The sequence below is a fragment of the Cuculus canorus genome, chromosome 1 (genome assembly GCF_017976375.1).
Source record: "Cuculus canorus isolate bCucCan1 chromosome 1, bCucCan1.pri, whole genome shotgun sequence".
NCBI lineage: Eukaryota > Metazoa > Chordata > Aves > Cuculiformes > Cuculidae > Cuculus > Cuculus canorus.
This window is the reverse complement of record NC_071401.1, coordinates 12,777,193-12,789,310: the sequence shown is the minus strand read 5'-3', so window position 1 is coordinate 12,789,310 and position 12,118 is coordinate 12,777,193. Positions and strand designations below refer to the sequence as shown.

General features: G+C 39.9%; 1 protein-coding gene across 1 annotated transcript in view; it reads left to right on the top strand.

The window, feature by feature from the left end:
• The window catches only part of FAT3 (FAT atypical cadherin 3), a 423,022-nt gene that overhangs the window by 85,403 nt on the left and 325,501 nt on the right, over positions 1-12,118 (top strand). Inside the window, exon 2 of the mRNA XM_054088271.1 lies at positions 7,208-10,519. Within this exon, the coding sequence (XP_053944246.1) occupies positions 7,225-10,519 (3,295 nt within the window). The 5' untranslated portion in view covers positions 7,208-7,224. The remainder of the gene's footprint in view (positions 1-7,207; positions 10,520-12,118) is intronic.

Below are 12,118 nucleotides of genomic sequence, written 5' to 3'. Positions count from 1 at the left end.
AAGAACTGGCTGTTTGCGACAATCCAAATTAATGTGTGCGGAAGGCAGAGCCAGGGAAAGACCAGCAGTGACAGTAGCAAGACTACCCAGTCCTGGATTTTTGACATTGACATTGTACCTAGAAAGAGCTTTAAAAGCAGGGCTCCTCGGATGGGAGTCAGAGTAGATTTAAGAAATAGTATCCTTGAGTGCATTTTGTAAAGAATCACATAGCCCCAATGAAAATAGCTGTCTCATTTTGAAACTGCCTCAGTGCTTCCCTGTTTTACAGTGATTAAGAAGCAGGAGCCTGGGGGAATTGGAGATACACAAAGCATGAAAACTGAATCTCAGTCTTTGTTTCCCTTGGGGCAGACCACCAAGGGGCAAGCTGAAATCCCTTGCAAGGTGGCTCCCAGGAATTCCCTTTTGACAGATCTCACATGGTGGCAAATTATTCCTCCCCTCTCCCCCTACAATCATCTCTCCAAGCCACGTTTCGTCCTGGAGGGGGAGGGGAGAGACTGACAGACCCATTGCAACTGCTCTCCAGGAAGAAAAATGACGCCTGGCTCCTCGCAAGTGGAAGCATTTGCTGATGAACTGATACTTGGCAAAAATTGGTGTTGTATGGAAAAATCCCCAGCACCTGCTAGCAAAACAAAGTTATTCATAACATACGGCTGGGTGGCTAAATCTTTACTTCCTAGGGACGGCCTAGAATTACACTTGCTACATGCTGAGCAGCCTTTCTCCTGTGTGAAATTATATGCAGGCAGCAGGAGGATTTGCAGCTCTAAGGAAGGTCAGGATTTATAGCGCTGTCTCTTGCAAGGGCTTACTCTGCAGAAATGGTCATTTTGTCTTCATCTTCTCTTTTTGGAATAAGCACATCATGATATAATCATGTATATGGAAAATCATATCCTTGTGTTCAACAGGGAGCAGGTAGCCCCAGGAATATATTGCTTGTGGCAAATCTGTTGGTGTCAATCGTTTGGTTGTTTTTATCCTCTCCTGCCTAGAGTCTAACACAAATTTTTAATTAATTTCTGTATGGCACAAATTTTAAGTTCTTACTCTATATTTTGATTTCTTTTCCTGGCCAGTAAGTTGTTAGTCTTTCCTAGCTGGGAAAATTATTATGGAGTGCAGCTCAAGGAAGAGGTTTGGCTAGAGGAAGTGCCATTTAAATGTGCCTTCCCCCCTATTCTCGTTTGAAAACATGGTAGTAATATTGCATACATAACAAGAGATGAGTATAAAAATAAAAAAAAATCATCACTCTCTCTCTAGTGTGTGCTAGAGCCTTGCTGGTAGAATGACATCTTGGTCTTTAAACTTCTAGATCAATGTCTTCCATGTGACTAAAGTATTAATTTTGATGTGTTTGAAAGAGTTTTCCATAGTACCGTGTAATGGAAGAGGCTCCTTCCAAGAAAGGGCACTGACACACATGGGCTCCCACCCCCTTCTTACAGTGTCGACAATAGACTGTGAAAAAAGTCTTTTTGCATCACTGATGCAGCTTGATGTAAGCCTTAAATAGGTAACAACTACAAAGCAGTCAAGATGATCTGTATCCTTAGTTGCACCCTTTCTTCTGCAGGTCCTCATGGCCTGGTCGTGCAGTTTTTGTTTAGGCAGATTGCTGTTGTTGATATAAGATAACGCCGAGTATTGGAGGCCTCATTCAGGTACATGGATTTGCCTGTGTGACAAACCTGCAAGTTTGATGCTTTGATGGTTAGACCAGAAGAGTAGATAGGCTACTATGTTGACGTTGTTTCAGTGAAAGAGAGTTACTTGTGAGGTTGAGGTCACTTCCAACAAAATCAAGAGCTTCTGTTCCTGCTGCAGATTACATTACATACCGTTTAGACTTCATGTGCATGTGAATTGTCCTCTTAAAGAAGACCTTTATATTTTTAAGTACTCCTTTTTACTGAACTGTAAAAAGGACTGGAGCACCTCTTATATGAGGACAGGCTGCGAGAGTTGGGCTTGTTTAGCCTAGAGAAGAGAAATGGGGCCTACAGGAAAGATGGAGATGGGCTCTTTATCACGGAGTGCAGGGATAGGACGAGGGAGCATGTTTTTAAGCTGAAAGATGGTAGATTTAGATTAGATACTAGGAAGAAATATTGTACTGTACAGGTGGTGAGGCACTGAAACAGGTTGCCCAGAGAAGTCTTGGCTGCCCCATCCCTGGAGGTGTTCAAGGTCAGGTTGGATGAGACTAGTGGAAGGTGTTCCTGCCCATGGCAGAGACATTGGTACCAGGTGATCTTTAAGATCCCTTCCAACCCAAACCATTTTATGATTCTATGATTTAACAGAATTTGAATAGCTACTTTTTGAAGATAATTGGGACAAGTCTCCAGAGAAAGGAGTAATAAGTCCAAATTGTAGTATTTTTCCATACGATGAATTCACCACTCCTGTCCTGTGTGAGAAGGTACCTTCCCTTTCCTGTTTCTCCAAGAAAAATACTAACGAAGGTGAAGAACTTTAAATCGAGTTTCTTTGACCCTGTTTCCCCATGCACACAGTTTCATAAATACCTTGACTCTCAGAATTTCGTTATCTGAAATTGAGTCACTTTTTTTTCTCCTTCCAGTCTAAAGACCCTATAAATAAGAGCTTCACTGAGTCCCTGTGTTGAAGATGGAAGACAAAGCACAGATTATTTTATTCTCTCTTGAAAGGCATGCAGAAGGTCCTAAATACTTGTTTTGTATTGTATGGTCTAGTCACATTGCCTAAGTCAATCTATCTGATAGTCAGCTAGAAAAATCCTTATCTCATAGGGTGTAATTAGGCTTGGAGGATAAGCAGGGAGAGAGGAGAGGGATGTTTTCTTTTCCCTACTGTGACCTGCTAAAAGTTTATTTCTCCTGCTTGCTGAATTTGTTTACTTGCTGTATTCCATATAGTTTATAGAAGTCCCTTTGGCTCTTGTTTAATATTTTCAGAGTTTACCCAAGAGGTATATGCGTATATAATAAGAAAAAGAATTTAAGTATGGAAATATTTGGGATTAGAAGAGTTAACCTAGGGAAAGGGAATCTAAACAAAGGATCACACAGCATTTTGTTCATATCTGCACATTGAATTAGAGCCACTATTTTGGTGTGCAGGAATCCTGACAGTTCCTGGGACTTGAGTCTTCCTTCTCAGTCTGGTGGGGTGTTATGCTTGGATGCAGCCCAGACTGGAGGTTGCTAGAGCCAAGATGAGAAAAAGGAATGATGCTCTTACCTCTCACAATTCCTCTAAGGAGCATCAACCACCTATAGGTCCCTGCAGGTATTCTGCAAGGTCACGTAGTTAATCTTTGTTCAAGAAGCAAAGGAAAGTGAGTGGAGAACTGAATGTGAAGTTATAGAGCTCTCTGTGATTTTCAAGTTTATTTTAAAGCTTATTTAAAATCAACATGCATCATTCCTTCCTTCCTTCCTTCCTTCCTTCCTTCCTTCCTTCCTTCCTTCCTTCCTTCCTTCCTTCCTTCCTTCCTTCCTTCCTTCCTTCCTTCCTTCCTTCCTTCCCACTTCAAGGCCAGAGTATTTAATGTCATCTGGAGTGAAAAGATGCTGGATTCCTGCTTTGTGTTATCGTCTCCTTGGGCAGTTAGAAAGAGAGTTGGTTTGGGTTTTTTTTCCCGGTTTCTGCTTTTGTTAGAGCTGTTTCTTTTCTTCAGATTAACCATATTGAGCCATAGCTCCTGCCCAAATGTTTCAAAATCCAGCAAAAGTAATCACAACCTTTCTCTCCACTGGAAATCATAACATTTTTTTGACATAAAGTGCCTTTAAAGAAATGCCTCTTAATTTATGGTGGGTTGCTTTGTACTTTGTTTCTGTAACCTATCGCATTACATTTCCTGTGAGTCGAGTATGTATGTATTATGAGCTCTTAAAAACAAATATTCCAGAAGAAAGGAATTCAGTAAATGAATAAAATGTTCTTGAGTAGCCCAAGTGGAGGTTTAATAGCTCATCCATTGGGACTTTCAAGTAATATAATCATGGTGGCCACGTAAATAGATGGATAGCTAAATAACTTGCTACAAGTCTGCATACCACATCTGAAGTGAAATCAAACTCTAAAAGTGCTGCCTGATGTGAAATTCCAATTTTGCCAGTCCCAACCCTGACGGTGAAGTTCTAAATAATTTTTGCTTGTAGCAATTAATTTCTCAGGAGAACTGGTTTCTGATTAAGGTAGGCCTGGAAACTTGATGTTCATGTCCATGAATGATGGAGAGAAGACAGCCCAGACTGAACTATGGTGTGAGAAGGAGAAACGACCACCAAGTGAAGTGTAAATAAGATTAGTTTCATGACACCAAGGTTACCTGTTTCTGGGAAGCTGCTGTGCTGTGGTGAAATAAGGACTGGGTGCTCATATGAAACATAGCATCAGTCTCCACTGTAAGCCAGCAAAAATCCAGTTTCTTAGGGAGAGTCTGGTGTTGCAGTATAGACCGAGGATGCCAAAGTGCTCTTAGTGAAAGGCAGCAACACAGTGATTTGTCTGTTGAGTATTTTAATAATGCCACATCACAGAAGAGACACAGCCCCTTATTTTTTTTTTATGAGTTGGATATCTCTCATTAGAATTTCTCATTCCCTTTGGCTGGCTTTTCCTTGGCAGCATACTGTATATTATTTGTATTTTGTACCTGAGAGCATCATCTCCCATGCTAGGCTGAAGCAGCAGCTTTTAGTGGCAGTACTCAAAATGATTCACATAAAGCCCCATAAAAATAAGGGGCTTTGATATTTTCACACTGGTGGATTAAGTTGATGAATGTTTGCTGTGCTGAAAAATAAGATGTCTGATCTTTTAGTTGAGTGAAATAGCATCAACAACAACAAATTTCCTTCCTAGCTGAAGTAGAAAAATTCCATCCGGAATCTCCTGGGGTAAACATGAGCATGGGGATAGCACAAGGAGACCTGGTCTCTTATGTGCATAAAGCACATTGGAGAATTGTATATATTCGATGTATAAACTGTATGGGTTGAAGTGTTCACAGGAGTCACATGGTACATGTGCAACAGAGTGGGCATATTCAGAAAAGGAACTGCCACATGTAGTTCTGGGGGCATTTGCTTGTTCCTGGGGAATGCAGGTCCAGGAGGGGATGGATGTAGTCATATGTTTCAATTTTGTTTTTAAAAAGAGCTTGCTTATTTTGTTGGTGTAATAGAAAAAAAAATAAGAAGGAAACAAGTTGAAGGGAGAGAGCTGCATGTGAAAATAAGTTTACTGAGAGTTGAGTGCCTTGATAATTGATCAAATTGATTAATGTGTTAAGCAATAGGATATAGACTGTGGGATCAGGAAGTTAAGTGTTTTGTGTGAACATTATAACTTCAGTGCGATAAATTAATTGTCGTTAGTACTTAAAAGTGCAGTAGTCATTCAGTTATATTGGAAGTGATAGCTAACGTGAATTCATATTCCATAACTTGCGTACAATTTATAAATCTCCTAGGGGATGTTGAAAATTTAATTTAACCCTTGTCATTATCGACAACTTTTCCTATCCTTTTCCACTCTATATTCTAGCTTGGAGAAAACTACGATTTCAAGCAACTTTTAAATGACAATAAGAACAATGTATGTGCGAAGTAGGTTTTTCAATAATTGCTTTTGAAAATTGATTTTTCATGATTTCCATGAGTAGCAGCAAATGTACTCTGTAACAAAGAAGCTTATTCACAGTGTCTCACTGTAAGCACCTGCCTAGCTTCCTCTGACTCCTTTCCTCTCCTTTCAGTGGAAAGCTCACAGCTCCTGCAGCACTCTCAAGCAACCTCCAGCCAATGTCTCTGCTTACCTTGTCTCCATTCCAATTCAGATCCCTAAAGCAAAACACTGGGGCTATTCCACAAATGGACTGTACGGAGGAACTTCAAATCTTCCCCAAATGGCTGGTTATTAATTGCATTTGAATACTTACTTTTATAATGAGCCTTCTGAAATCAATGGAAAAGCTCTCAGTCAGGTGGCTGGAGTGGGACAAGCTGGATTGACACATACTCTCAGCAGTGTAGCTGTGCACCTTATTTGTAGCTAAATTCTACTTGATGTTGCCAAACTGAAATGTAGCTCAAGCTCAAATTCACTCCAGCCAGCAAGGCTGTGCTTATGCTCTTGCTGGTTGGGCTGGCCCATAGGCAGCAGAACAGGCAGTAGATTGGAAGGGGTCTTTACCCTTCTTATTTTGGGATGGCAGTAGTACATAGGGAGTGGAGCATTTGATGGATGTATAGAAAAATGTGTTCTTCTGTGTCCTCATCTAGTGTATGTTATCCAGTGTATGTGGTGGAAAGTGGTGACCATAATTACAGATGCGTTGTGGTACATATGCATGAGTAGAATTAGGGTCTGATGGGCTGTCTCAGCTGTGCTGTTTCCTAAGCAGGGTCTTCACTTGGGAGCTTTATTGAAAACTTATTTTCTCCATTGTATGTTGTATGTGTATGCACATGTGTATGTGTATGCAACTGCGTCTAATTAGCTAGAATTCTTCCTTAATTTTGATTTTGCTGAAAGTATTGTAATTAAAGTATTAGCTGGGTATTGACTTTTATGTAATACGTGTTCTTGGTGACTCAAATTTCATCGACCATGTGATCTTTCTTAACAGTCCATAAAAAAATGGTAACGTTTGACTATCACAGTGCTACATACCTAATGAAAATCCTGTCTCCTTTCCAAACATTGCGACTAAAAATGAGTTTCTGAATATGCTCTGAAAACAAACCATTTTAGGCTTAGTTGGAGCTACAAAGTTGGTGAAAAAAACCCATAATTTCTGTATGTGTTTCATTCTCTTATATAAACTTTTTCAAATGCTTATGTCTGATACTAGTTTTTTTCAATATGATTATTCTAGACTGTGTCCATGTGTGTATAGATGTTGTAGGTTTTTAGGATTTTTTTGCTAAAAAAGTGTATAAACATATATATTTCTGTATTATGTGTGCATGCATGCTTATTACACACTCATACACATGTAAAAATATAGTCCAAAACTCATTCTTTGTGTGTGTGTGTGTAGTGTTCTCTCTTTCTGTTTTGTTAAATACACAGTGATTAATTATTACATATGTTTTATTTTTAAATAGAAATGTAATGAGTAATTTTTTTCATTACACTTAATACATTTTTTATCTCTTGATCAACTATTTCCTGTTTTCTTTCTCTGTCACAGGGTGAAAGAATGATGTAATGGAGGTGAATATGGGCCGCTGGTCAGGCTCACGGCCACCTCTGTCATGCCTTGCCCTTCTGATTGTCAAGTTCCTGGCGTCTGTTTGCCAAGTAGTTCACGGGACTGCCCCGCTGGGCTTTCAGTTTACACATTCCACTTATAATGCTACAGTGTATGAGAATTCAGCAGCCAGGACTTACGTCAACAGTCAAACAAGGATGGGCATTACCTTAGCTGACCTTTCGTGGGATATCAAGTACAGGATAGTGTCTGGTGATGACGAGGGTTTTTTTAAAGCAGAGGAAGTCATCATTGCTGACTTTTGCTTCCTAAGAATAAGGACTAAAGGTGGGAATTCTGCTATATTGAACAGAGAAATCCAGGACAACTATTTATTGATGGTGAAAGGGTCTGTCAGAGGAGAGGATATGGAAGCATGGACAAAAGTGAACATCCAGGTTTTGGATATGAATGACTTAAGACCTTTGTTTTCCCCAACCACATATTCTGTCACAATAGCAGAAAGCACTCCTTTAAGGACTAGCATTGCACAGGTGACCGCAACGGATGCGGATATTGGGTCCAATGGTGAATTTTATTATTACTTCAAAAGCAAAGTTGATCTCTTCTCAGTTCATCCTACAAGTGGTGTTATTTCCTTAAGTGGCCGGTTAAACTATGATGAGAAAAACAGATACGATCTTGAGATTTTGGCTGTGGACCGTGGGATGAAGCTTTATGGGAACAATGGTGTGAGCAGCACTGCCAAGCTTTATGTTCACATTGAACGTATAAATGAACATGCCCCAACGATAAGTGTAGTGACCCATATTCCCTTCCCATCAGACAAGGAGCCTACCTATGCAGTTGTTAGCATTGATGACCTAGATGAAGGAGCCAATGGAGAAATAGAATCTGTTTCTATTGTGGCTGGAGATCCTCTGGAACAGTTCTTTCTGACTAAAGAAGGTAAATGGATGAATGAGTACAAAATCAAAGAAAGAAAGCCTATTGATTGGGACAGCTTCCCATATGGTTATAACCTGACTCTCCAAGCTAAGGACAAAGGATCTCCTCAGAAGTTTTCTGCGGTCAAGCTGGTCCACATTGCTAGTCCCAAGAAAGAAAATATCCCCATGAAGTTTGAAAAAGAAGCATACGATGTTTCGATCAGTGAATTTTCACCTCCTAATGTGGTGGTTGCAGTAGTTAAGCTGATGCCTGAGCCACAGGGTGTGGAATATAGAATATCTCCAAGTGAGGACGCTGAGTGTTTTAAGATCAATCCCAACACAGGCCTTATTACTACTGCTCGTCCTTTGAAAATTGTAGAGAAAGACCTCTATGAATTAGAAGTATATACAAACAAAGGTGGTGATTTAAAAGCACAGGTTACTGTCAGATTGGAGGATGCCAACGATCACACGCCAGAGTTCCAGCAGCCCTCTTACAGCTCATTCATCAATGAAAGTGTCCCTGTGGGGTCTACTGTTTTGGCAGTTTCAGCGATTGATAAAGACAGGGGAGAAAATGGATACATAACATACAGCATTGCCAGTCTGAACTCTCTACCATTTACAATAAACCAGTTTACAGGTGTCATCAGCACATCTGAAGAACTGGATTTTGAGTCCTCACCAGAAAGCTACAGGTTCATTGTGAGAGCTTCTGACTGGGGTTCTCCCTACCGCCACGAAAGTGAGGTGAACGTCACCATATACATAGGCAATGTCAATGATAACAAGCCCCTCTTTGAAAAAGTAGCATGTCAGGGAGTGATTTCGTCTGATTTTCCCGTTGGTGGCCACATCACTGCTGTTTCTGCAATAGACATAGATGAGTTAGAGCTTGTGAAGTACAAAATAATCTCTGGAAATGAGCTTGGCATTTTTTATTTAAATCCCGACTCTGGTGTACTGCAACTTAAAAAATCTCTGGTTAATTCTGGCATAAAGAACAGCATTTTTGGCCTTAAGATAACAGCAACTGATGGAGAGAACTTTGCTGATGCTATGTTTGTTAATATCTCAGTAGTTCATGGGAAAGTATCTTCAAAGACCTTTAGCTGTAGAGAAACTAGAGTTGCTCAGAAGCTAGCAGAAAAGTTACTCAAAAAGGCTAAAGCAAATGTGAAGCTGAATTTGGAAGATGGTTTTCTTGATTTTTATTCAGTGAACAGGCAGGCACCACATTTTGACAAATCCTTCCCCACTGATGTAAAGGTTTCAGAGGATCTGCCAGTTGGTGCCACCATCCTTAGGATAAAAGCCTATGATGCGGACTCTGGCTTTAATGGGAGAGTAGTTTATACCATTTCTGATGGTAATGTAGATAGTTGTTTCAACATTGACATGGAGACGGGAGTACTTAATGTTCTTATGCCCTTGGACCGTGAGAAAACAGAGCTCTATCTCCTTAATATTACAATTTATGATTTAGGTAATCCACAGAAATCTGCGTGGAGACTGCTGACTGTCACTGTGGAGGATGCAAATGATAACGTGCCTGTTTTTTTACAGGACAGTTATTCAGTTAATATTTTAGAAAGTACAAGTCTTGGTACAGAGATTATCCAGGTAGAAGCCAGAGATAAAGACTTAGGATCCAATGGTGAAGTGACTTACTCGGTACTGACAGACACCCAGCAATTTGCCATCAACAGTTCCACGGGAATGGTGTATGTGGCTGATCAACTAGACCGGGAATCAAAAGCAAACTACACACTGAAGATTGAGGCTAGGGACAAAGCAGAGAGTGGCCATCAGCAGTTTGCCGTTATGCCTTTGAAGGTTTTTTTGGATGATGTCAATGATTGTTCTCCAGCCTTTATACCATCCAGTTACAATGTGAAGGTCCTTGAGGACCTGCCAGTTGGCACTGTCATAGCTTGGCTGGAAACTCATGATCCAGATCTCGGCTTGGGAGGTCAAGTCCGTTACTCACTGGTGAATGACTACAATGGACGGTTTGAGATAGACAAAGCGAGTGGCGCAATCCGCTTGAACAAAGAGCTTGATTATGAGAAGCAACAGTTCTACAACTTGACTGTGCGTGCGAAGGACAAGGGGCGCCCAGTGTCTCTCTCTTCTGTTTCTTTTGTGGAAGTTGAAGTGGTGGATGTTAACGAAAATCTCTATACCCCCTATTTTCCTGACTTTGCTGTCATTGGATCTGTAAAAGAAAACTCCCGCATTGGTACAAGTGTTTTGCAAGTTATTGCTCGAGATGAGGACTCTGGAAGGGATGGAGAGATCCAGTATTCCATCAGGGATGGTACCGGCCTGGGGAGGTTCAGCATAGATGAAGAAACTGGTGAGTTTTGTTTTCTAATTTCCTTTTCCCTTCATAGAGGCTTTTGCAAGAGCAAAGCTTAGGCATAATTATTTTCAACCCTTAATGAGAAGTTCAGTTCTTCTTAACGAGCAAGATGAAATTATAAAGGAAGGATTTTCCAGGCACAGCAATGACATGATTTAATTACCTGGTTACATTTATCACTCTGTGGGTGTGAAGTAATACACATTCATTTTCAGCAGCTGTGTGATGACTCCATTTAGAAAGCAGTGATAGTTACGGAATGACTCTCTTCCAGTCACAGTATTATCTGTTGATCATTATAAATTACTCAGGTCACCTCCACGGAGTCACAACGCTCATGACCTCGAATGTAGCGTTAAACCCAATGAAGGGGAATAAGGAGCATGAAACAAGAATCATTTAATCCTAAAACCTTTTTGTGGTTTTGTTCTTATTGTTGGTAGGAGTAATTTTTCATGGGAGTTAGCCGTCTGGGATGATATTCTGTTGTGTATAATACACTTTCTTGTAGCTTGGTGTTCATCAGTGTTGGCATGCTTGTGTAATAGTAGAAATACAGTGAAAGATGCTAACTGTAAACCAACCGTGCTAGCTTTCCCTTGGAGGTGGTATGATATGAATATGAATGTTAGAAAACAGTATTAATGAAGTGAATATTTTCAAGATGTTGAACTTCACTTTTGCCCTACCCTATGGGAAAATGTGGAAAATACGAAGTATAAGAGGCTATCTAGAAAAACACTTAGCAATCTGGCTTTTAAAATGTCTGATAGCTGTTGGGACAAATGGTGCAGCTGTGGTACTAGAAGTAGTGAGTAAATTAGAAAAATATTAGTCAACAGTTTCAGAAATTATATTAAATATATTAGGTCTGTGGGTTTACTGTGGTTTAAGCAGACTTTGTATGTCTTTTTCTGAAGCTTTTAATTGAGGTTGTGGTATTAAAACATAAGATTAAGATGTATATTTTGGTAAAGCCAAACTGTTTAATCAAATGTCAACTTTCTTAACTGAACATTATGAAAAACAGACGACATTACAAATGCTGTGAATTGTGTCTGAGCATAAACAGTGAAAAATATTTTTATTCTCTTTGTGCTATAATCCCTCTGCTGCAGCTGTGCACAGATGATACAGTCAAAAGCTTGTGTCCAGAAACATCAAACTTAAGTGTCAAAAATCAAGAGGGCGTCCATTCCAATTTTCCAGAAATGTTAAGAACTCACATATACTACAGTGCTAATAGCAGTTGAAGGCATTCAGGCAACGTTATTTAACCAGTTGAACACAAATTTCAATTTTAAGCTCCTGTGTTTGAAAATCTTGGCTTATTCAGTAGCATCAATTTCAACTAAATGGGTTCTTTATGAAGAGATGGGAGACTGTTCCTAATGTTGGAGCATTGGTCTGAAAATCTCAAGATTCAAAAATTATTGAACTGAAAGGAATTGTTAGGGAGGGTAAGTGCATTAATAAATTAGTCACAGTTTTACCGTGTGTCTAGGCTAGTAGGGGCAATAGCCTATAATAAGTTAGGGTCCTTATTCAGTAAATCACAGATCATATTTTGACGTGAATTCATTTCCTGAACTT